The 26,618-nt window shown below is 42.2% G+C and overlaps 1 protein-coding gene across 1 annotated transcript; it reads left to right on the top strand.

Annotated features, from left to right (window-relative positions):
• Nucleotides 1-7,890: 7,890 nt before the first annotated feature.
• On the top strand, nt 7,891-25,371 carry LOC118364225 (sal-like protein 3). The gene is made up of 4 exons (XM_035745578.2): nt 7,891-9,964; nt 20,389-23,511; nt 23,724-24,067; nt 24,226-25,371. Exons 1-4 carry the CDS (start codon nt 9,883-9,885, stop codon nt 24,664-24,666), a joined length of 3,990 nt encoding a protein of 1,329 aa, XP_035601471.1. The 5' UTR covers nt 7,891-9,882; the 3' UTR covers nt 24,667-25,371.
• Nucleotides 25,372-26,618: the final 1,247 nt, after the last annotated feature.

Below are 26,618 nucleotides of genomic sequence, written 5' to 3'. Positions count from 1 at the left end.
TGATTTCATGCCTGTGAAACTCACAGCATTATTTCATATTCAGTCACTCGTCACTGACATCCCAGGCCACACTTTCCAACAGACAAAAAACAGAGAGGCAGAAAGAATCAATAGAACTATATCTTTCAATGTGATTTTCTGTCGTATTGCCAGAATTTGACATGGATTCTAAGCAATTAAAATAAGTACATTGTAAAAAGATTTTTAAAAACATTACTACGATACTTCTCTAAATGTGGTGAAAATATACATGATATAGTATGTTAGGCCCTGGTTCAATCATTGCACAAAGTGATCCAGACTACACTAGCAGGGAGCAGCATTCACTAGGATTGTGAAGCGTTCTGGAGTGTGAGAGGTTCATCCTTTGAGGATTTGAGATTAAAGTTGGTCTAAGAGTATAGTAGGGCCCATCATTTTAGAGGAGGATTTATTGAAGTTTAGAACTGACTCAGGAAACCTTGACTACTCACATTTCAATGGGCTGAGTTGAACTCTCTCAGTCAAAGGTATAGTCCGAGGTCAGTGTTGGGGTCAATTCCATTTAAAATTCCAGTCAATTTGGAAAGTAAACCAAATTCTAATTCTAAATGTTCCTCATTGAAAATAATTGGAATTTCTGTGTACTTTGGAATTGACTGGAATTGAAATGGAATTGATCCCAACTCTGGTCCGAGTATAATATGCCATAGCCCTGACCCCTGGGACAAGGATCAGAATCACACTATGACGAAACTGACACATTGCATTACGTGACATTACATGCCACAGGAAGAACACAGTCAAGTGTCCGGTATAACCTCCTCACACTAGACCCTCCTCTCTTTCCTTCTAAATAATGCTCTTCTTTCTACCTGTCAGTGACTCATCCCTGAATGTTCTCTGCCATCCTCTTATTCCCTACCCTCTCTCTGTTTGGCTTTCACCTTAAAAATATCTATATATTGCCATCTCCTTCATCACTGTCTTCAGGGCGCTTCAGCTCGCTTTCCAACACGTGCCACAATATTGTCTGACACTGAAGGATCCACCAAATATGCTTTGTTTGTGTGCTGAGCTGGTAACACAGGAGTCCTGTCAATGCGTCAGGTTGCCTTTCACAACCAATTTGACATGCTCTTTCTTGGAAACGATGAACATTTCACTGTGTCTACCGTGCCAACTCAAAGTCCAATTACACCCAAGCTACAAATGTAATTACAGTAGCAGATTAAATTGGTCAATTCAATTCATTTTAATTAGGCTTGTTGGGCCAGTCAGATCAAATTTCACTTATCTCTAGTTAATCTCGCCTAATTTGAAACAGGGTAAACATGTCATGATCACCATGCAGTTTTGGGTCAAATCACTTAATACTGATTATGCTATAACATCTGATACGTAAATCAAACAGTATTGTTCATATAAATAGTCAAATACCTAGCAAGCTAGCACATGGTGTCACTGCCGTGCTAGAGGGCGGCGGGGGTGACCGGTACACAATGTCCTTCACCCCCGTCTGTTGTGCAGATTCATAAGTGTCACACAAGCATGAAGATGTCGTGCTCGAGGGGGTTCATGCAGGAACCAATGGGATGCTGGGGGGGTGGCGGGGTGAAGGACACAGGAACGCCCCAAACTGTGGATCTGGCAACAGGTGTGTGTATGTATATATATATATATATATATATATATATATATATATAGTACCAGTCAAAGGTTTGGACACACCTACTCATTCCAGGGATTTTCTTTATTTTTACTATTTTCTACTTTGCGGAATAATAGTGAAGACATCCAAACTATGAAATAACACATATGGAATCATGTAGTAACCAAAAAAGTGTTAAACAAATAAAATATATATTTGAAATTCTTCAAAGTAGCCACCCTTTGCACACTCTTGGCATTCTCTCAAACAACTTCATGAGGCAGCCACCTGGAATGCATATCGATTAGCAGGTGTGCCTTGTTAAAAGTTCATTTCTGGAAATTCTTTCCTTCTTAATGCGTCTGAGCCAATCAGTTGTGTTGTGACAAGGTAGGGGTGGGATACAGAAGATAGCCCTATTTGGTAAAAGACCAAGACCATATTATGGCAAGAACAGCTCAAAAAAGCAAAGAGAAAAATATCAAATCAAACTTTATTTGTCACATGCGTCTAATACAACAAGCTTAGACTTTACCGTGAAATGCTTACTTACAAGCCCCTAACCAACAGTGCAGTTCAAGAAGAGTTAAGAAAATATTTATCAAGTCGGCTAAAATAAAAAGTAATAATAAAAAGTAACACAATAAGAATAACAATAACGAGGCTATATACAGGGCAGGGGGCACCGGTACCGAGTCAGTGTGCAGGGTTACAGGCTAGTTGAGGTAATCTGTACATGTAGGTGGGGGAGAAGTGACTATGCATAGATAACAAACAAACAGTGAGTAGCAGCAGTGTACAAAAGGGAGGGGGGTTCAATGTAAATTATCCGGTGGCAATTTGATGAATTCTTCAGCAGTCTTATGGCTTGGGAATAGAAGCTGTTGAGGAGCCTTTTGGTCCTAGACCTGGCGCTCCGGTATTGCTTGCTGTGTGGTAGCAGAGAAAACAGTCTATAACTTGGGTGACTGGAGTCTATGACAATTTTACAGGCTTCCCTCTGATACCGCCTATTATATAGGTCCTGGATGGCAGGAAGCTTGGCCCCAGTGATGTACTGGGCCGTTCGCACTACCCTCTGTAGAGGCTTGCGGTTAGATGCCGAGCAGTTGCCATACCAGGCGGTGATGCGACCGGTCAGGATGCTCTTGATGGTGCAGCTGTTAGACCCTTTTAAGGATCTGGGGACCTATGCCAAATCTTTTCAATCTCCTGAGGAGGAAAAGGTTTTGATATTTAAAACTAATTTGTTCATCTAATTAGTATCACACGTCTCCAATATTGTAATTAGTAATTCAGCCTATTTAGATGTAGAAAAGTCGTCACTGTGCTGTTTGGTATCATTGTGGTCACCACACTGAACATGGACCAGAGAAAGCTAAGGAGAGGAGATCAGAAAGAAAATAGACAAGTGTGGTAAAGGCTACAAGACCATCTCCAAGCAGCTTGATGTTCCTGTGACGACAGTTGCAAACATTATTAAGAAGTGTAAGGTCCATGGAACTGGAGCCAACCTCCCTGGGCATTGCTGCAAGAGGAACATCTTCCCCAGATTGAAAAGAAGGTAGAGTGAGAGTGGTAGAAAAAGAACCAAGGATAACTGCCAAAGAGATACAAGCTGAACTCCAAGGTGAAGGTAGGTCAGTTTCTGATCGCACCGTCCGTCGCTTTTTGAGCGAAGGTTGGCTCCATGGAAGATGACCCAGTAGGACTCCACTTTTGAAAGAAAAACATGAAAATTCCAGACTGGAATTTGCTAAAATGCATATTGACAAGCCACAATCCTTCTGGGAGAATGTCCTTTGGAAAAAATGTATCTTTCAAAGAAAATAACGCCATACCTACAGTACAGTGAAACATGGAGGCTCGGTTATGTTTTAGGGCTGCTTTGCTGCGCATGGCACAGGGTGCCTTGAATCTGTGCAGGGCACAATGAAATCTCAAGACTATCAAGGCATTCTGGAGCAAAACGTACTGCCCAGTGTCAGAAAGCTATGTTTCAGTCATGGGTCCTCCAACAGGATAACAACCCCAAACACACAGCTAAAAGCACCCAAGAATGGATAAGAACAAAATATTGGACTATCCTGAAGTTGCCTTCTATGAATCCTGATCTGAATCCACATCTATGGAAAGAGCTGAAACTTGCAGTCTGGAGAAGGCACCCATCAATCCTGAGACAGCTGGAGTAGTTTGCTCAGGAAGAGTGGGCCAAACTACCTGTTAACTGGTGTAGAAGTCTCATTGAGAGCTACAGAAAATGTTTGATTGCAGTGATTGCCTCTAAGGGTTGTGCAAAAAAAAATTTGGTTATGGGTCCCATCATTTTTGTCCATGCAATGTATTTGTTTTATTATTTACAATATGTTGAATTTAAAAAAATCTAAAGCAAAGTCTGATTTATATCAAATATGGAATACACAATGGTGGAGGCCAATTACTTTTGTCAGTTTCAAGTTATTTCAGAGAAGATTGTGCATCCTTTGTAGAAAGGGTACCAACAAATTTGAGCAGTCTGTATATGCTTATGTGTGTCTGTATACCTGGCATTCACAGCCAGGTCACCCATGATACAAGTCGGTATTCGACTTCCATCTGTGTCGGGAGAGGACGTGGAAGCCGGCCACTAGGGGCAACAGTGAATACTGTTAACTTCAAGTAGGTTTCGATTTTGGTAGTGTAACAGTATAACTTTAGTGCGTCCCCTCGCCCATACCCAGGCTCGAACCAGGGACACTCTGCACACATCAACAACAGTCACCCACGAAGCATCGTTACCCATCGCTCCAGAAAAGCTGCGGCCCTTGCTGAGCAAGGGGAACCACTACTTCAAGATCTCAAAACAATTGACGTCACCGATTAAAACGCTATTAGCGAGCAACTCCGCTAACTAGCTAGCCATTTGACATCCGTTACACTCACCCCCCTTTTGACCTCCTCCTTTTCCACAGCAACCAGTGATCCGGGTCACGGCACCAATGTACCAGTATAACTTCAGTCCGTCCCCTCACCCATACCCAGGCTCGAACCAGGGACGCTCTGCACACATCAACAACAGTCACCCACGAAGCATCGTTACCCATCGCTCCACAAAAGCTGCGGCCCTTGCTGGGCAAGGGGAACCACTACTTCAAGGTCTCAGAGCAAGTGTCGTCACAGATTAAAACGCTATTAGCGCGCACCACCGCTAACTAGCTAGCCATTTCACATCGGTTACACTAGGGCTTTGTGGATGGGGCTGGCAGATGACTAGGCATCTGACTCTGATTAGAAAGTTGGTTTTGATATTTTAGTTTGAAGCCCTATCCCAAACCTTAACACCTACCTTAACCATTCAGAGTTAATGCCTAACCTTTGAGGTAATTCCTGAACTTAACCTTAAACACTTCGAAATTTGACTTTTAGAACAACTTCGAAATTTGACATTTGGCGATGAACATCTAATTCTGATGTGAGCCTGTGAGAGCTGGTGTTAAGGTGTGGTGTCCTCAAAATGAAACATTAACCACAGATTTAAACATAAACAAATACATTTGGAGTACCATGACATGAACTGGTATGGGTTTGTAAATATAATAAATCCACAAAAGAGGATGGCTAAGAACAAATACAAAAGCATTTAATAAAAAAGACCACTGTAATCTTTGTATTGGATATAGTAATCTATTTCATCTCCATATCAGAAACAAAGACCAGCAAGACAACTTACTTCACAGCTGTGGCCTGTGATGAAATGTTTAGCCCCAGACAAAACGATGCACATTGGTGCTGGAGGCGGCTTGTAAAACGCATCCTATCAGATTAGAAATCACAGCAAAGGGAACTCTTTCTGTGCTTTACCAAATATGCTCAAGAGACATGAACGACTACGCATATGGTTTCATTCAGAGACGTAGCGAAACACTGACTACTTCAGATATTTGCCTCAAAATACCGCGATTAATTATGATGTATTACCTCCAACGGATAAATGACCTCCCCATACAAACACGTTTGTTTACCACACCTCTACATAGGATAAATGACGAAGATTACTTTAATTTTCTTATTCATCACCATGCATGCAATAGGCTACCTCCCCTTTACAACTACGACTGTAAAGCAACACTTACCCTTCAAGTCCCATTGGAACAGTCTCGTGGCCTCCGGAGTATCTTTTGAAGTATATACTGTAGGCTATCTGTTCAGCGCAGGGTGTTTGGAAAGAGTATGGAATAAAAGTCAGCCGGTACATTTTATGTTAACAATACAGTACCAGCAGTAGAAGTGCCCTGTTCTTACCTTAAGACACAAATCCAGGGGGAAAGGATTAAAACGGTTATTTGGGTGTTTACGTGTTTCTTGTTTCCCTCATTCTCTCCCTCCCTTTTACCAGTGCACTCGCCCTCGAGGAGCGGATACAGACAGTTCACCGTTAATAGCGTATATGCAACACACATTTTATTGTTGGCCTAATACAGTCATCATTATGGTAACAGTTTTAAAAGGCAGAAGAGTTGGATATCCCATATTAGGTTTACAAAATAGTTATACGTATATGTTATGCATGTGTTTGGTAGGCTATTCGTGGTATTGATTACATCTCCATATTTGTTTAATCCAATGCAAACTAAACTACACATTTATCCACCCCGATGCTCCCTTTAAATACATATCAAACTCAATCTCCAAAGACAACGCCATAACTGCATCATAAGAATGGTAACAGGAATCTCGTTTTGGAGTGAAGGAGTGGGCGGGAGGCCCAGAGTATTAGTTATTTTAACGTGATGAATCAGTGAACCAAGTCTCTTGGCAAGTGCCTCCCACAGTGCTTGTCTCACGCAGGTGAAACTGACAGAAGGTTACGGTAGGTTTGAACTTGAACAGTGTTGTCATTTTTGGAGATTGACGTTTGTGGAGACATGAGATGAGACGCGCGCGCCAACAGGATACATCAATCAAAAACGCACGTAAAATGAATTAACAATTTCAACATAAGCCTCTCCAGTCGACAATACCACTGATCGAATTGTGTCTTCCTACACACGGTGTGTGTGTACAGGATTAAATAGCATTTTGTCTCTTTTCTTTTCCTTTCATCATCAGCGAAGTAAAGATTAGAGATGAGATTGTGAGAGCTCCCTTTAGAAGGCACAGGGGATCTTCATTCCTCTGCCTTTGTGATGATATTGATGATGATGATGGCCAAGTGGACAGTTTGATTTTTGTGTGGCAAGCTAGTTATAAAGAATCAATATTATATCAAGGGGTAACTTTTGTGATAAAGGACTTTAGCCACTCTAGCTATTCATCATAAGTCTGTAGCAAGCAGATAGGTCAAAATAAATGATATTGCTCTAAAGAGTCTGTCTTCTTATCTCTCTATACCAGGGGAATGGAGGACACGCCGATCGATACAGTAGCTGCGGTATACTCCTTGCAATTATCAATAGCTGATTTTGTCTTCCCTCGGCTGCATCTATTAATACCAGATAATAACATCCTTCTGGACATAACTTCTAAGGGGATGATGGAATTTCTTACAAATTTGCTCATTGGATGACCTTGTTGTCAATGAAAATGTATCGCACTACATGTTAGACATAGCGGAAAAGACCCAGTCCAATGCAATGGAAAACTCAGCGGTAGGCCTATCTTGAAAGCAAACCCTGAGGATCCCCTAACAAGGTGCACCATAGGAAATTGAACGATAACCTAAGAATGTCACTTATAATCTTAATTCTTAGGTTAACTGACATATGTTAAGATATTATCACATTATCAGATCATTTGCATTTGGCTGATAGGCAGCTGTTTGATTTATGGACAATAGGAAAAATGCACTTTTATTGATGTAATTGGTTTTTTTGAGGGGGGTATTTAAAGGGCTATATATAATTTCACAGTAAGGACATATTCAGGTGTTAGAATGGCATCCATGCACGACGGGGAAATGTTAATTCGTGATCGTTTCTGCATCAGGGAAGAGAAACAAATTGATAGTCTACTATGATATGAAAAATAACTCAATTAATTATTACTTACCGTTTTCTACGTGATTAAAACAATCTGAATTTTTAAAATCGAATAAAAAAAATGTTGGACGTAAACCATACAGAGATTGACAAAATATGGCAACACAGGTGTTTGTCACTCATACAGCCCTTCCTCCGAATGAACCCCTCCCCATCACCCCAAGTCCCACCCTTGCAAAGTAGGTTACTAGGCTACAATGAAAATTACAATTTAAAAGAAAATGTGGCCAGGGCATGTTTATTTAACACACGAGAACACCGAGGAAGAGAATACAACACGCTATATTATTTCACAGATCAAAATACATTATTGATTGTTTGTTATAGCCTATCTGGAACTGAAACTGAACTAAAAACACGTTACACACCAAACATGTTATTGTATACTGCTGCAAATAAACGCTTTTTGTGGATATGTTTTTTTATTAATAGTGTATCAAATAGGCCTCCATCCAGCACAGCATCACCGGTGTCAAATGTACAATGAAATTCAAATGAACTCTCAGTGTCAACATTTTTGTTTCCAATGTTTTCTTCCACATTATGTACATTTAAAAACACACAAAAAAAACACTAGGCCTATATGATAAAATATAGAGCAAATCGTTCGCAATAAATTCACGTTAGAAGCTACAGGGAAACGAAATCTAATCAGACATGCATAAAGTCAGACCCATTTTCACATTCATTTTATTTACGACACCTTAGACAAACCGATGATGCCAATGTATGATATTTGGAAACATGTGGCTATATGATATCAAATCCCGCCGTCGTGGAATCCATAGCCGAGTGTGAAGCTTCTGACTTTTAACTGCAACGGTGTGGTACATCCTAGCGGTCGCTCAACGCAATGGGCTGAACCAAGCCCAAGGTTTAACTCTCTCACACACAGCGCAGTCCCCACACACGGAGCTAAAGGCGAGGGCAGCAACGGCTACATCAAACCTCCCGAGTTGTGCTCCTGTTACGAACCATCAAGTGAAGTAGAAAACGACGTTCATGTCCGACATATTACAACGTAGATCGATCAGAAAAAAAAAATCTAAAGCTCTTTGGAAAGGACCGGGGTCTTCGGCGAGCAACTGGCGGAAGAGAGAGGGGACTTTGGAGAGCAGCTCGAGACAAACGCGCAGCCGGGAGCAAAGCACCACGAGGGGGAAGAGCACACCTAGCCACCCAGCGCTAGTTGGGGTGTAATTTTCTTTTTTTATAAACGCTCATTAGACAAACGATTAGGTGCGTATAGAGGCAAAGAACTATTTCATACTTCATAACTCCGACAAGGCGCGCCGATTCTGAGAAGACGCACAACAAACTTTAGAGTGGCAATTCGAACGAGTATGTTCCTTGCTTATCCACTGGCAATCAAACCGAACTTTTACAATTCCCCTTTACAACGGAATTGCATCATCAAGGCGCACGGGGAACAACTCACAACCATCCTCAAAAACTTTATCCGTCCCATCCGCTTCTAGCGGGTGTCGGCGACTGATGTCCATCGGCAAGGAATTTGTTGTTGTTGTTTGAACGAAGATGCTGTCAATTATATGAAGATTTAAAAAATACTGAACCACTTCAGGGACATTAAAAACACTTTCAGATGCACACAGCCACATTCAGGGGGAGTACTCGGTTTGGGACAAAAGTTATCTAGCCTAAATAAGATGGACGGAAAGTATGAGCATTGAGGCAAGCTCTTAGAATTCCGTCATCTAAATCATCACAAGTTCACAACTCAAGTGGAACATACTACTTAAAAGCATGGCTGAAGTATGGGATACACGCAAGAAAAGAATTGCATCGATGAATCTCCAGCAGTGGTGAATCTAAGCTCCGTAGAAAAGGAGAAAAGCTGACCTTCCGCGACGTAGACCCCCCTGAATGCTGGGCGTAACAAGCGAGATTTTGTGTGTTGTTGGAGGAGGTGGATAGCTAGAGACGAGAGACAGATAGTCTGAGAGTGAAACAGCTAATTGCTTAGCCTGTCCCTCATTACCATATCCAGTGTGTGTCCGCTGGACTTCAGCCAATCCCCCTCACACAGTACCATTAATCGCAATGCATTATTCACTATCATAATTATATACCGACATGCGCAATCCACGCAACAGCAACACCAGCTAATTCCCGTAATTTTTTGCAACCAGACTATTTGTGAACATTTTTTTTTTTCATTCGGTCACTGCTGATGTATCTGCAAAAAGCAGAAACATCTCGCAGCGTCTCAGCAGCATGTCCCGTCGCAAGCAAGCGAAGCCACAGCATCTCAAGTCGGACGAGGATCCCACAATAGCCGGGGTGGTGTCCGATAATGGTAAGTCATGCTTCTATGCGCGGATGGGACAATCTTTTTATACGCATGTCCAAGACAAACAAATGTATTGTTTTCTCCGAATACAAGCAGGCATCTGTTCATGCTCTTGACCGGGACATAATTTGTGTTGAAAAGGCTGTTTTTTTTTTTTACTTTATAATTTCGGTCATTTGACTTAAAATAGAATGTGTACTTACACCTATATGTCGTGGTCCCTGCGAAACTTTGCTTACGCGTATAGCTCTGCTTATCGCTTCCAGCGGTTTCATCATGTTGTGAAACCCAACGCAACCTCCAAAAGGGTTGGGAACTCTTTATTTACTTCATCCAAGAAGCCTACCTGTTTAACTACAAGATAAGTCATTTGGTGACATTCCAATCTTTATTCAGAGCACGTTAAGTTACTATCAAAAACACTTTTGAAGGCACTTTTAATAGCCTACCGTTGTTGGTTGTGATTTTAGCTAACAAAGCAAACATAACACAAGCAAATGCAATGGCCTCAAATTGGCATTTAACAGTGTTAATTCGATAACACCCACAACACAATTTTATACGTTTTCTTAGTTTTTACATGCAAATACATTTCCTACTAAGTTATACGAGTGCAAGTGAGCTATCAGTTTCAGTATGGTTCATAAGACACTGATAGTTTTCGTATCAAGAAACTATACAGTTTGAATCTATTTTAATATGCGTTCAAGTATTATATTGATCAAAAATGTGTTTTCTTCAAATGCAACCTCATCAGTTTGTGTGGATCTATGTCTCGCGCTCTCCCTGAGAGACACACACACACACACACACACACACACACACACACACACACAGACACACACACACACACACACACACACACACACACACACACACACACACACACACACACACACACACACACACACACACACACACACACACACAGAGAGAGACACACACACACACGATGTAAACATTTAAAATAGCAAGCAATGTAATTATGTTGAACATACCACGCTGCACATCATATTTATGCCTTCAGAATTTGAGAAAGTATTTACATCAATACACTGTATCACATTTTCTTCCTAAAAGAGGACAATACATAGTCGTTTTGATGTATTTATGTCGGCATACTGTAGGTTATTTTCCAGTGTCGATGCCCATCCTGGCAATCAACGGAGCGGGTTGCATATTTAGCATATTTTGCGATAGTTTAAGTGTATAGCATGTTTTGTAATGGAAATGTTTTTGTTTACTCCCTCACATAAATGTATCACACTTGGTTTGTTTCCTATAGCTCCCGATGTCTACACGATCAGTTGACAGGGTTAGCCGTGTGAAAGGGGTCACTCTATTCTAGTAATCTGTGCTGCTTGCGCTTGAAGAGTGTAAAAGCGTTTAATTAGAAAACTAAAGTGAAATCTTCACCCAAAGCACACACAACGAAAATGCATGTCAGTTTGTTTTTTATAGCCTATCCGGACATTTTTTTAAATAAAAATTGCTCCTCCATATATTAATGTTGAACAAACCTTTATCGAATACAAATCTTCGACAGCGTTTTACGTCAGGCTCCCGTGATTTGTCTATAATGTAGTCTAATTCACATGTAAATTCATAAATGTGTAATTGTCTATGATTCATTATTCAGTAAAGATTCATTCAATATTTTACTTACATTGTTTGTTTTGTTATTTATTTGACATTTCAGGAATCGTGATCTAGCTACATAATTATTTGTAAAACAATGTAAGTATCTGCAGCGTGCAAAAGTTCCTATATAACTTAAAAAATAATATAAATATATTTAAGTTGAATCCAATAAGTCTAATTAATTTGATAATTTATAATACCTCTTTGTTTCTCTTCTTGTGCTGAAATAGTGTTTGTCCACTTAGTGCCCATGGGTGAGTCCAACATTTCTAACGCAATCCAAAGGTCTTTTCTAGTAATTTTAACAGCATTCTGAAATTACCAACATATTATATTCCCTCTTTCTATTAGATCGAGGAAGAGTGTAATGTGTTAGTCAGCATTTCTTATTGACTATCCATACAGCTTACGTGGTATTCTCGACAAATAACTGTCATTATCTTGAGCCATTGCTGACCAGCACATACAGCATCCATTGTACTGATCCTGTAAAACAGAAAAGGTGTGATGTCATCCCTAGGGACAAATAACAGTCCTCTTTCCATATGAACATTTTAGGGTGATCGAGTCACAATGCTGAGCATGGGTTGTGATTCATTTATTTATGCATTGTCTTATCATACCATGCCATGTGTTACACATGAATAGGGCAGTCAGTGTCACAAAAATGTAATGTAGCTAGCTAAGCTGATTGGACAATACATCACACTTGCCTCACTTGTTGGTTTATTATAGCAATGAATTGCAAGAGTTAAGCCAGCATTAAAGTATAATCTGTATATCAGGTTAGTAATACATTCTCTTGTGTTTGTCAAGAACCAGGGACAGTAAAATGGCATCTATTGATTACAGGCATATATGCTGAAAACAGCGCGGTTCTGATTTTCATATGCCATCTATTGTGTTTTAGAGGGTAATAATAACCTTATAAAGGAAAACATTCATTTAAACATGATCCTCGTTAACTATAAAGGGAGGCGTACGCGAGTAGGAGGAGGAAGGAAATCAGTCTTTCCAATAAATTCAATAAGTAGAGAAAATAACTACTCGATGTGACACATACTCAAGAGACTACTGTCATAGGCCTGTTCAAGAAGAAGTCACATATACCTTCTCTCATATCAAACAGCTGTGTCAATGAGAAAGCTCTCTTCAGTGATGTTGGCTTGGATATTTTGCTCTTAGGGCAAATAGATTTGAGTGGAACGCCCCCCCCCCCTTCTGTCGCGTGAGTCTTTACTTTTGAAAAGAGATGAAGATGAACATAGTCTGTGGATCACGCTGCTACCAGCTCTCAGAGTCTCACGTCAGAATTAGACATTCGTCCATGTCTCTAGAAAGGGCAAATTTCAATACTGACTTGTATCATGGGTGACCTGGCTGCAGACACCGCTACACTCACTCATAGACACGTGTGTGCAGAGATGCACACACACATGTACACACACAGACCACACGCCATACATGATTGCTGCGTGAGAACTACCGACGCCATACTGCTTAACATTTTAGGTTGAAGTCGATTGCTATGGACGATCCTTTCTCTTGTTGGAAGAATGCACTGACTTGCTTGTTGTCAGGACAGACTGTGCTTCACTGAGAGAAGCCTTCTCAAGCTTTGGACAAACGACAGTGAGAGACCATTCGATAAGATACCCTACAATGCAGCATTTCCGCCGACACGACCTAAAGTAACCATGCCACTTTATGACGTAACTGTGATCAGTTTACGTGTTGCCGTTGTACAGCTACTGACAACACTATTGATTACCGTGCCTGAAGTTGAAATGGGGGTATTTTTGGACAAAGGAATTCAGAGGGTCCAATCCTCTTTCAGTACACTGTTAGGACTTAAAAGTCCATTCTGTTAGTCGCTGACTTGGCTGATTGTGTGTAACCTCTCAGTCACAACACAGCAAGGGAACATAGGCTTACAGCAAAGAGATGCTATACCTATGGAATAAAGACAACACCATAGCAGGTGTAACTGGATGAATCCAGTTATCTATTTTTCATGTCATATCTTTATGGGTTCCTGGTTCTGCAATTCAGATATGATGCTGTTGCTCTCGCCTGCGTTAACACCTCCTGCCTGTGTCCAATTGGGATTTATCAGTTATTTAAATCCCGCCTCGATTTGACCTTTTTTGTGCTTAGGGCTTTTGTGGGGAGTTTACATGGTTTTCCAGTGTAGCACTTTAGGGCCCTATTGTGTGGTGGCCCTGAAAAGGTAGGATCGCATGCAGTGCCAACAAGCCTCTGTCTGCCCTGGCCTGCCCCCCCCTCCCAGGCCTCCCAGCCACTTGCCCTGAAGTTGGCTGGTTAGAAGTGGTTTGATAGAGCTCGCTGACTTAACCTTTGCCTACCTCGCCCTGCCAGGGGCTGCGGCTCGATGTCAAGCTCATAATACAATTAGAACATCTGTCCCATTGACCTTGGCAGCGCGGCTTACCCCTGTCCTGGACAGTGACAGGATTTCATCTCAATGCTGCTACCTCTGCATCTAGTCCCTTTAGAGCTCTTTCCCCAGGGGTGAGGGAGCATACACACACACACACACACACACACACACACACACACACACACACACACACACACACACACACAATTTTCAACTGAAAATACAACTATTTAAAGTGAATCCTCTCCAACCATTCATAATGTCAAACCTCTTCAAATGACAGTGTTAGGGTGTCTGCTAGCACTTAAACATTTGCAAATGAACCAGCGAACCGAGAGAGGGAAAACATATTGAAAGGGATAAAGGAAAGATGATATATAGTGAGGGAACGTCCTGAAAGCAGTGACAACACGGGCTGTATCCGCACTTCCCCTTCAGCGAGGCTTTGTTTGGCTTTTGTTTTAATCCTCTCTCACCATTTCGGCAGAAGCTTCTGGACCACCCACACTGCCATGCCAAATATGTTTCCAAGAAGATGGAACCCCAATATGTCTGTCTTTTAATTACAACCCCTAGCACTTAAAAACACACAATAAATATAATTCCCCTTGACGAAGAGGAACTCAGAAACATCATGTGACAAACAATCATCCGGAGAGAGCGCCGTCATTGAATAATGTATTGCATGCGCTTACACAAACAAATCGTTAATGTTTGGGCTAGGGCCACATCTGCATGCAGTGACAAAGGCCCCTCTGTTAGAGAGGATAGGATATTACTGTACCACTCTGCATGAGGGCCAGGCCTGTGAAATAGAGAGCTCTGCTTGGTGGGGGACTGCTCTGCAGGTGCGGATGGGGATGTGTGTGACGGTGCTGTTGGGAAGATCCGAGAGAGGAGCTGTTTGAGACGTGGCATATACATACATCACCACCGGCTCTGTCTTTGAAGGAGACAGCAGGGATAGTCACAGCTGTGTGTGTTAACGGAGGGGTGGCATTTTGGTAATGTCCTCTGCTCCCTAGCCACCTTGATGGGACAGTTGTAGTACAAAATAAATAGGGTAGACGGAATGTAAAAGAAACAGGGAAATGGGGGGGATAGCGAGAAAAATAATGCAAAATAATGCAATGGAAAAAAGTAAATCGTACAGGAATTCCAACATTCTTAAACCCAGCAGGCATCCTTATTTGCCCTCCTCCCCACCCCCCTCTCTCACAGCTTGGGTTGGATCTATAGCGATTCATCTCTCTTTTAAAGATCCTAAGCTCTCCTAAATGCTTGAGAAAAAAAATGCTTTTTAAAGGGGAAGAGGAGTTGGCGAGTCCGGGGATGTGAGATTAAGGCTAAACCCGGACCTAAGTGGAAGTGCTCGGTAGAGGGTTCAGGCGATGCTATCATGTCATCAAGCATGTGATATCATAAGAAACAGTGTTTGTTTAGCTAAAGGAGAAGCATTTAAATTAGATAATGTAATTTCCTGAGTAAAAAGCTTTTGTGACTTGTATAATAAACAAAAATATTTTCAAACCTTTGAGGTGCTTTTTATTTATTTTGCGTGATTGTTGTGTTTATTTGAATTGCAAGTGTGTGTGTGTGTGCGCGTGCGTGCGGGTGTTTGCATGTATGACTGGGGTGAAGGGGTGGCGTGTGTGTTTGCCCTGCTGTGAGTGAATCTGGAAATTGTTAAAGGCCCAGTGCAGTCAAAAACATGATTTTATATTTATTTCCACACTGAGGTTGGAATAATACTGTGACATTTTGAAAATTATGATAATGCCATTTTAGTATAAGAGCTGTTTTGAAAAGACCACCTGAAATGTCAGGCTGTTTTGGTGGGATGGAGATTTGGAGATTAAGACCAATAAGAAACCTCTCTGCCAATAACAGTTAGTTTTCAGTTGTTTTCCCCTCCCCACTCAGACCATCCTAGAACAATTCTTGCTTGGAAAATTGCTCTTTGCTAAGAATCTATTTGAGTGTCTTTTTGACCATTTTAATTGAAAACAATCACAGTAAGGTACTTCATTGTTACCCAGAAATGATTTGATATTAATATAAAAAACGGCTGCATTGGACCTTTAAGAACGGAGAGTTTGTAATTTGCTCAATAATTTGCTAAATGCAGTGCTCAGTGGCTTTCACAGAATCAGTAGAGAGCATGAATACCTCGTTTGATATTAGCGATCAGATTAGCCGTTTCAGTTAGCATGCCGAAGATTGCAGAGCAAGATAGTGGATACAATGATTCAAAGTCTTACAATCCCGAGCTTCATATTTGCATTTGAGTAAAGGAAGACTCTTTAAGAAATGAAAACTGCATTGGATTTTGTAATACCTTCCTTTCTCATGCTATAAGAAAATCAATACACCCCCCACACACACACACACACACTAGACAAGATCTAGCCTCAGCCGCATATCGAGCCTAAAGAACAACCTACGTCTTATGTGTATTATACTTCCGCTTCAAAAGTACAGTTCATTTGTATCTCTAGAAATCTACGTTTCATTTACCACATGTGTTTTATTTGCAAAGATTTGCACCAGAATGAGAAAAACCCACCCCAAAATCAAGTGCTTATCTTTCCAGAAAGAAGTCTCTAGTTCTCTCAATAAGACAGCGATACCCTTCACAGTCATGTAGTCATGAAGTGATATTCCTATGTAACAAACTGTACATTTCAGATTGTAGGTCTACTAGCCAAAACAAATATATATATATTGAAAATTGGCATTATACTACTTTTATTTTAGCAATAGGGATATGGATGATACACATATGACTTCAATCAGTTCACAAAGTAAATTAAATCAATAAATGAATGTGGTGTTGTGTTTCTATGACACATCTATGTAGACCAACACTTTGTGGCAAAGAAAGGGATTGTTGAAAAGTAGTGATACCTCCATTTCTGATTCCTGTTCATATAATTGTTCTGAACAGAAGGACATATGGCCAGTATAGGCGCTACAACTTAATGCCGTTGGAATGCAATGAAATGTACCAGTGTGTGATATCCACATCCTAAAACAATTTTCCTTCAAATTCAATGACTTACAGTAATCTCACTATATGGAGAATTCTCAATAGATTCATTTTAGATTCATCTTGAACATGCAAAAAAAATCAACAAAATTCTTAGATCTAGATAATGGATATTAAAATACTCAAATCACTATTCATCAACATTTATGTTGTGTGTTTGGGCATAGGCCAACAAAGGCACTCACTTGCGAAGCAAATTATATGAATGAAATGAGAGACTGACATTAACTGCTATAATAAATGCTAATAACTAAATCGGTTTATAACAATGCCTACTCATTGAGAACATTGACCTTTCACCCTACATTATGGAAATGAGCCCCTGTGTCCGTTGATCGGCTAAGGGGATTTCGGCCTTCAATCACGTGGCATTGCTCTTTTCATAGTTTTGTATTGGTGTCGTGTGAAGTTATTTCACAAAATGTATACGTAGGTACATTTGTGCAAATGGAAGCTGTGTGTCCTATACCACTAAAAAAAAATATGTACAGCACTAAAGACACAATTTATGAAAAATACTGTATGAACTTGGCGCAATTCTTTCATGCCTGTCTTCCCCTGCACGTCATGTTTGTTGTCATATCGTTAACTTAATTTTGTATATCTTCATTTATGCCATTGTGTCACACCATACAGGAAGAAATCAAATCATGCCTGCCACTGGCGTCACTCTGCCCCCAGCGTGTTCCTGGGGACGAGCTAATAGCCTTTCCAAAAGCCTTTCTGTTGATTATTAATTAAGTTAAAGACACCGGACCCTGATGGTGTAGTGTAGTCATCCCGTTGGCCAGGAATTACAGGAAGAGTGCTGAATTATTTCACTCATGACTCATTAAGCTGACACGTAGGCGTCACGAAGGCCCGTGACACAGGTCGGCGATGTCGTGCCCTTCGAAATGAACTGAAGCACAGAGCAACATAGGTTCTCTCAATGTTTTCTGCGTGTTGAACAAACCACTGTAGTCTGTGAAATGTAAAACGTTTGGATTGATTTGGAGAGAAAAGAGGGATCATTTATGGAAAGGGGAAGGTACGTAGTCTGTTGGTGTGTGTGTTCCAGGAACACCTGTATAGTACACCCTCATCCACAGCCTATTTTGGCCATGGCCACAACTTTTGTCGAAATAGTAAAAAGGAGGACACATTTTTTTTTATATTGGGGATGGAAGACGGTCATATGTATGTTCTGACATTTGGAAAATACTTTTGAACAAAAAAAATGCCACCCGAACCAGACTCCATACTTGTCCACATGTAACCCTTAACTGCAAGCAACAACACCGCATGTGTCCTCGTATGTTCCTCCCATTAGTTGACTTGTGGCTGAGTGGATCCCTGGAGAAGTGCCATGTTTGGTTTTGCTTTGATTTTCATTTCACCTGTGTTTGTTCCTTTGCCCTCACAAGCAAACACGCTCACACATAAGCACCTACAATACCCTATTATCACACACACACACACACACACACACACACACACACACACACACACACACACACACACACACACAATATAAACATGACACCCTGGGATGGCATTTTGAATTATGTTTTAAAACACTCTTGCACTAAGGTTAGGGTTTGTGTGGGAATACTACTTTAATATCCTCACTCCCTGCTACTGGGTGAAAAAGCATTTGTAGTGGATCTGTTTGATTTATTTTCTTTCGCAAATCATCATTCAATGAACTCTTTTTATTTTTATTGAGTTCAATTTGATGTTAATATTTAAAGTTTTATTATTATTGTGACTTACACACACACACACACACACACACACACACACACACACACACACACACACACATATATATATATATATATATATATATACATACACATATTAAATTACATAATATACTAATTGGAAATAAATAGTCTTGAAATGCATTTTCAGGTTGAAAGAAACCACTGAACCATAGTAACCTAAAAGGTGGTCCATGTCGTTACATTTGACCATTTTATGTTTTCACTCACATCCACACCCACTAATTCTCTCCTTGTGATTTTTTTTTACACACATGTTAAGCACTTCAAAACAAGCAAATTATGTTTCTGAGTAGAAGGAGCTAGAAAACCTCTGCACATTTCCTTGCTGTTCTAATTAGGTGTCTATGGGTGTCAAGTCATAGTGGCTGGGGTCTCTGAAGTAAAGCAGTCATGCAGTTTTCCATGTAGGAGAGTAGCAAGCTCCCACTATGGGAATAATTAAGACACTGCCCCCCGCCCGCCCGCCCCACACACACACACACACACACACAGCCATGCGTCCACTTGAACATGAGATAAAATAAACAGATAAGGAGGCATGCATTCATGGTTTGATCAGGTGTGAATTAGGACCATGATCGGGTGAACATACTTGCTTTCTTGGCACTTGACGGCAGTATGCGGAAGAGGAAGTGGTTTCTTACAACTGTGATTAAACATGTGTAACTAATCAGAGACTGCTGCCATGGCACTAGCATGTCATTTGTTGAGTCTCATTTCAAAAAGGGAGAGAGAGGAAGAAAGATGAACAAACCTAACTGAGTAACAAAAGCGGCATGTTACTCATTTAAAAATATGTCATAAGGGCACAATTTTCGGTAATTAAAATATGTTGGGCTCACATCCTCATTTACATTATGGGTAACATTTCCCAGTACATTCTGTGAGAAATAAACAACAACAAGTCTCAAACATTTTCATTTGAAACATATCCTATAAATATCTCTCAAAGTAGAATACACTAGGCTTCCATATTGCAGTGCAGCTAGTCACAAGCAGTTGCTGAAGGTTGTATTTATTTATTCACTTTAGATGCAGGGCTTATGCATTACCTTAGTAATGCTAAATGAAGAGGCTCAGGCATTTGAAATGCAGGTGGTAATGACGAGGCTTGATAGCATAGGAGAATCCTAATGGGCCCATCAAAGACCTGATTTGTACCCAACAGACGAGGCAGCTGTGAATTGTATGAAATATTGGAAATCAATAGCTTCTATGGAATTTCATTAAGCGGCAGTATCCACAATTGATAGGCCCTCATAATTTGATGGATTGCACAAAGAAAATTATTAGCTGGGCTCTATTGAGAGGGCTCGAATGTGCAAAACTGGGTCTTGAGAATTGTTGAACTAGGGCAATTTGTTCAGAGTAAAATAAAATAAAATAATATTGATTTTGGTCACGTTAAAGAAATAAAAAAAATGTATTAAAGGTTAAATCTTTGCAGAACTGCTCTACAGAATGTGTTGAAATTCTATTGATTATTTATTCATTAATTCTCCTTTTTTGTCTCCCCCCCATCACTCTGACTTTCTCCCTCCCTCCCCCTTCCATCCCCTTCTATCCTCAGCCACAGGAGAAGTGCTGGATGACTCAGACAGTGGGAATGAGAGCCGTAGTGGAAGTGAGGAGACCCACGTGTGTGAGAAGTGTTGCGCCGAGTTCTTCAAGTGGTCAGATTTCTGCGAACACTTGACGAGCTGCATCAAGAACCCCCTGGTGCTCATAGTAAATGAAAACAAAACCGAACCCTCACGGGAGTATCCTGCAGAGCCATCGCCCTCGCCAAGCTGCCATAGTGACCAGGCAGACAGTGAGGACGCTGGAGAGGGCAGCAGCCACAGCCCCGGTGAGGACGATGAGGGCGCAGAGATAGCCCTGGAGGGGGGCAGTGCCCTGGACAAGGAGGACGAGCCCATGGAGCTGTCTCCTGAGAAACCGGTGGACCTCGAAGTGAGTGCCGCCTCCCCAGAGCCAGATGGTGCTCTACCTCAGCTTAGCGATCCTGCCCCATCCTCTGTGAAGAGCTACAGCATGCCGAGCACCAACGTCACTCTGGAGACACTACACAGCACCAGCGTGGCAGTGGCTCAGTTCTCCCAGAGTGTTTGTGCAGCGGTGGCCGGCAGTGGGGTCTCCCCCATGGCCATCCCCATGATCCTGGACCAGCTGATGGCGCTGCAGCAGCAACAGATCCACCAACTCCAACTGATCGAACAGATCCGCAGTCAGGTGGCGTTGATGCAAAGGCAGCCCTCTGTCGCCCAGCTGGCCCAGAACCACCACCACCACAACACAGTTGCTGGCTCCCAGGGGCTGTCATCTTCCAACCAACTCCAACAGTTACACAACTTTATCACTCCCCCTGTCCACCAGCTGCCCATCAGGTTGCCCTCACCGCTAAACAGCCTGGGCTCCTCCTCCCTCACCTCTGCTATAGATGGGCCCCTCTTCTCCCATACCCAGCAAAGTAGTAATCAGCAGTCAAATTTTTCGATGCCCAACACCACTTCAGCAAACTCCTCTTTCCCACCATCCAGTGGTAATGTGCTGTCATCTCTATTGCCTTCCTGCATGACTTCAATCACACACAGCAGCAGCGGAGCTGGATCCGCTGCTGGAGGAGGCATGAGCAGCAGCATTACAGCTCTGCCAAGGAATTCCAGCCCCCCTTCAATAGGCCACAACAGCCTCCTGCGCACCAGTCCCTCCGATCTACCACTGATACCTCACAGTTCATCTAGTAGTGTCATCTTCCCAAACCCGCTAGCCAGTATAGCTGCCACTGCCAATGCACTTGACCCACTCTCCGCTCTGATGAGGCACCGCAAGGGAAAGCCCCCCAATGTGTCTGTCTTCGACACCAAGCCCAGCTCTGAGGACCCCTTCTTCAAGCATAAGTGTAGGTTCTGTGCCAAGGTGTTTGGCAGTGACAGTGCCCTGCAGATCCACCTGCGCTCTCACACCGGCGAACGGCCCTTCAAGTGCAACATATGCGGAAACCGGTTCTCCACCAAGGGCAATCTGAAGGTCCACTTCCAGAGGCACAAGGAGAAGTACCCGCATGTCCAGATGAACCCTTATCCCGTGCCAGAATACCTGGATAACGTGCCGACCAGCTCAGGCATTCCGTATGGTATGTCCTTCCCACCAGAGAAGCCGGTGACCACCTGGCTGGACAGCAAACCTGTTCTTCCCACAGTCCCCACCTCTGCCGGGCTCCAGTTCCCCCCAACTCTCCCCAGTATGATGGGAGGCTACGGTGATTCCCCGAGCCTCACTCCCCTTAGCAGATCACCCCAGAGGCCCTCCCCTCCCTCCAGCGAATGTGCCTCTCTGTCACCTAACCTCTTCACAGAAGCAGGCATGATCACCACCTCACAGTCTCCGCAGCCCAACTTAGGGGGCGACATACCTCCCATTCTGAAAACAGAGGGCATCCACCTACCCCCAAACCTCCCCACTTCCAGGCCTGGTGAGAACAAGACCACCACCGTTACTCAAGTGGTCCTCGCCACCACATTCACCGCAACCACATCCACTAGCAGCTGTACTGAACCCATCATTGCCCCCTCTGTCTCCCATCCAATCCTCCCCATGATCTCTGATCAGTTCAAGGCCAAGTTTCCGTTCGGCGGCCTTCTGGACTCTATGCAAACGTCCGAGACCTCAAAGCTGCAGCAGCTGGTGGAGAACATCGACAAGAAGATGACAGACCCCAACCAGTGTGTCATCTGTCACCGTGTGCTCAGCTGCCAGAGCGCACTTAAGATGCACTACCGCATTCACACGGGAGAAAGGCCTTTCAAATGTAAGGTCTGCGGCCGAGCATTCACCACCAAGGGCAATCTGAAAACGCACTTTGGGGTCCATCGTTCCAAGCCCCCTCTTCGGGTCCAACACTCCTGCCCCATCTGCCAGAAGAAGTTCACGAACGCTGTGGTCCTGCAGCAGCACATCCGCATGCACATGGGGGGCCAGATCCCCAACACCCCTCTGCCTGAGTCTCTCCAGGAGATGGACACCGACCTCTCCTTTGATGAGAAGAGCTTAGATGCCATGAGCAACTATGATGACGAGCTACTGGATGAGATGGAGGCAGCTATGGAGGACGAAGCAGAGCTGAAAGAAGGAGAAGAGATGATGGACCCATCCAAACCTCTCCATCCATATTCAGGAATGTCCCCTGGTCGCTCCCCACCTACGTCTGTCATCTCCAGCATCGCTGCTCTGGAGAACCAGATGAAGATGATCGACTCCTCTGTCAATATGAGCCGCTCGTTTGGGCTGAAGCCCATGCAGAACTGTGGCCAGTTTGGAGGGGAGAACGACTTCTTCAACAATGACTCGCTGTATGCCTCAGGGGACATGGAAGGCCAGAGTGTGGGAAGCCCAGCACTATCTGAGTCCTCAGGGTCCATGCAGCCCATCTCCCCTGCTCACAGTCACCCTGAGAGTCATCGATCCAAGTCCCCAGCCACACTCAACCATAACAGAAGCACTGCAGCAGATGAGGGGCAGGAGAACAACGGGATGGCTACAGTGAAATCTGAGAAGTCAGATACCCCATCCCCGGCACCTGTGTCTGAAGGTAATGGGGCATTGGACCTGACTGCTAGCATAACCCAGCCTAGCAGGCACTTCATCAAGGAGGAGAACCACTTCAACATGATGTTCCTGAGCAGAGATAGAGGTATATTCAATGATCCTGACTTTGATATAGTTCATTTATTGTTAATTAATTTGTTTCCTCTGAAAATTAGATTAATACAAATCGCAATTTAATTGAATGCTATCCGAAATGTCTGAAAACATGGTGTTCCACATGTGTCATTTGAATAACATATGTCTCCGTTCTCTCAACTAAACATATTATTATATCCTCTTTTTGTTTTCTCTCTCTAGGTCTGAGCAACTCTAGCTTGCTAAACACAGCATCCAACATGATCAAAATGGAGATGAATGGGCACAGGCACAGCAAGCACATGTCACTGAATGACGGTCCTTACATGCCCGTGGGCATCCAAGTGCCCGCTTCTGCACCCCAGACCAACATGAGCCCCAGTATCACCCCCATGCTGGCACCGCCAACTCCCCGTCGCACCCCCAAGCAGCACAACTGCCACAACTGTGGGAAGAACTTCTCCTCAGCTAGTGCCCTGCAGATCCACGAGCGCACACACACAGGAGAGAAACCATTTGGCTGCTCGATCTGTGGAAGAGCCTTCACCACTAAAGGCAACCTGAAGGTATGAGAGAGAGTATAATAATAATATATATTTAAAGTATAAGAAGACGGGTACATTTGTCTGCCTCAAAAAGAAAGTTATATAAAGAATATGAAAAAAGACCAGAGGCTCTTGAATAATAATGTCTGTTCCTTGTGTTTCCTGTTGACTGAATGCAGGTGCACATGGGCACCCACATGTGGAACAATGCACCAGCCCGTCGTGGACGCCGTCTCTCCGTGGAGAACCCCATGGCCTTGCTGGGCGGGGACGCCATGAAGTTTAGCGAGATGTTTCAGAAGGACCTGGCGGCAAGGGCCATGAACGTAGACCCTGGCTTCTGGAACCAGTATGCTGCCGCCATCACCAACGGCCTGGCCATGAAGAACAACGAGATCTCCGTCATCCAGAATGGAGGCATCCCCCAGTTGCCCATCAGCCTGGGTGGAGGAGGTATGACCTCGCTAGGGGCCATGTCAGGAGGTATGGACCGTATGGACCGGGTGAATGCCAGTAGCAGCCCTCCCATGACTGGGCTGGATAAGACAGTTCTGGAGGTTGGGGCTAGACGCCCCTTCGCTCGATTTATGGAGGAAAATAAAGAGATTGGGATCAATTAAGGACTTTATTATTATTAAGGAAAGGAAAGAAACTGCTAATCCAGTTTGAACTCTTATGTACTATATTATGTACAGATTACGTTTTTATTTGGTTTGGTTTTTGAAATATAATATTTAGTATTGGTTAGAGGTCTGCCTTTCGCCCATTCACCCCTCATTGATATTTCGCTCGTACGAAGAATACTTTGTCTCTTGTTTGAGAATATGTCGTCTTGCAAGATTTGCATGGTACTTATTGGTTTCTATCAGTATGTTTGACTGCTTTTAAGGATTATTTTTGAAAAGTAATATCTTGACTCAATTGTGATGGGCAAGGACTAAAATGAAGCTGAGCGAGCTCTTATACGTGCATAGACTGACTAGCTGCTGTTTGGCTAATGTTTATGTTTGCTCACAAAGAGCAAGGGACTGAAGTAAATTGGAATTATGGTGTTACTGCGCTCGCCTACAATTTTTTTCTCATGAAGTAGAAAACTTGAAAAAAATGTTTCAACTATTTTAATCTTTACATTTAGTCTCCCAGCATTGTCTTATAATATTGTCCTGTGTCTTTAGTATTTATGATATTGACAACAAAAAAAAGCGGGTATAAGAAAATATATTTAATGACCCCAGCATTTTATTGATCCTTTTTTTCTAAACTGCAAACGTCATTTATAAATATCTCTTTCAATAAAGACAACATGTCACTTCAGTTGTACGACAGAGACACATTGTGAAGTTTTATTTGGATATCCAGCCATGACTATGTGCAACATGTTTGGACGCACAGTGAAGAAGCGGAGATATCTGAAGCTGCTATTATCACAAACCTGCTTTTAACCTTTTGAAAGAAATACATGTGTATAGAAATACAGACAACTCTATAACAGGTATGCATATTTTGTACCACATGAAAATAGACATCCTTTGAGAGTATTTGTCATGTTTGTGAATGCACTTTTTAAATGAGACGTTTTTGTCTGTGACTTATCGTTCGTCTTTGACTGAGTTGTCGATCACAAATGGTTTTAATTGTTTTCAGCGTACCACTCCTACTATTTGCAGAGTTTGGCCCTCTGGTACGGCCTCTGATGCTACTCATCTGAGTACAACCTCATCCACTCAATCAAATTCTTCTCCAATAAAAAAAAAAAAATAGAGAACAGGTCACGTGTTTGACTGGTCTCCTTCTCTACTGGTGCTGTTGTTATTATGTATTTATTTTCAGGCTGGATTCCTGGTTTCTTTCAAAAGGGGTTAGAAGGTTGTGATGAGATTAGATGAAGTTTAAAAAAACAAAAAAAAGTGTCAAATAGTCTAGCCTTTTTTTTATATACCTCTTTCTCATTCTACTGTATATTTACTTAGAAAGACATATTTGAAATAACATTTAAAATAAGCAATTAGTCATGTACTAATCGCAGTTTGGACATTTTATGTCACATGGAGTTTGAGAGAAACCCAAGACCTCAAGTTCAACAATTGATATTTACAGTTTTGTGCTGAATGATTTTTAGAAAACCCAAAGATGCAGAAAAAGTTCCTAAAAGTTTAAAAGTAATACATGTGTAGCATTTCTCCATCAAGTCTATAAAATGGACAAATCACACCACTCCTTTGCACAACACAAGTTGAAATGTCCCATTTGTGATCCTTTAACCCTCATTAAGGCAGACTCAACTATTTACTGCTTGATGTTGGCAGTAAGTTAAGTTCCTGTCATTCGTTTTTTGCATAGTCAATTTCACTAATCCTCATTCTAAATATTTCCCTAATTTTAAATGTTGAGCTATGGTTAATAATTAAATCTAGTAAAATACCATTGTACTTGAAACTTTAGTCCACTGTCTAAAAAGTAGAATAAGGTTAGTTGAGGTTGAGGTTAGTTCCACTAACAAGCTAGAACACTCAACACTTGAGACATGCAAATTCAACAACAAAAAATCCATTTTAGCCCACCCCCAGGAAGA

This window comes from Oncorhynchus keta, chromosome 31 (genome assembly GCF_023373465.1).
Source record: "Oncorhynchus keta strain PuntledgeMale-10-30-2019 chromosome 31, Oket_V2, whole genome shotgun sequence".
NCBI lineage: Eukaryota > Metazoa > Chordata > Actinopteri > Salmoniformes > Salmonidae > Oncorhynchus > Oncorhynchus keta.
This window is presented reverse-complemented; position numbering and strand designations above follow the sequence as displayed.

What these genes read in the sequence shown, in the direction of transcription:
- LOC118364225 (XM_035745578.2), top strand. Translation starts at nt 9,883, where the DNA reads ATGTCCCGTCGCAAGCAAGCGAAGCCACAGCATCTCAAGTCGGACGAG. An exon ending in GTTCCTGAGCAGAGATAGAG is followed by an intron (nt 23,512 to 23,723) that starts GTATATTCAATG and finishes TTCTCTCTCTAG; the next exon opens with GTCTGAGCAACTCTAGCTTG. An exon ending in CCACTAAAGGCAACCTGAAG is followed by an intron (nt 24,068 to 24,225) that starts GTATGAGAGAGA and finishes GACTGAATGCAG; the next exon opens with GTGCACATGGGCACCCACAT.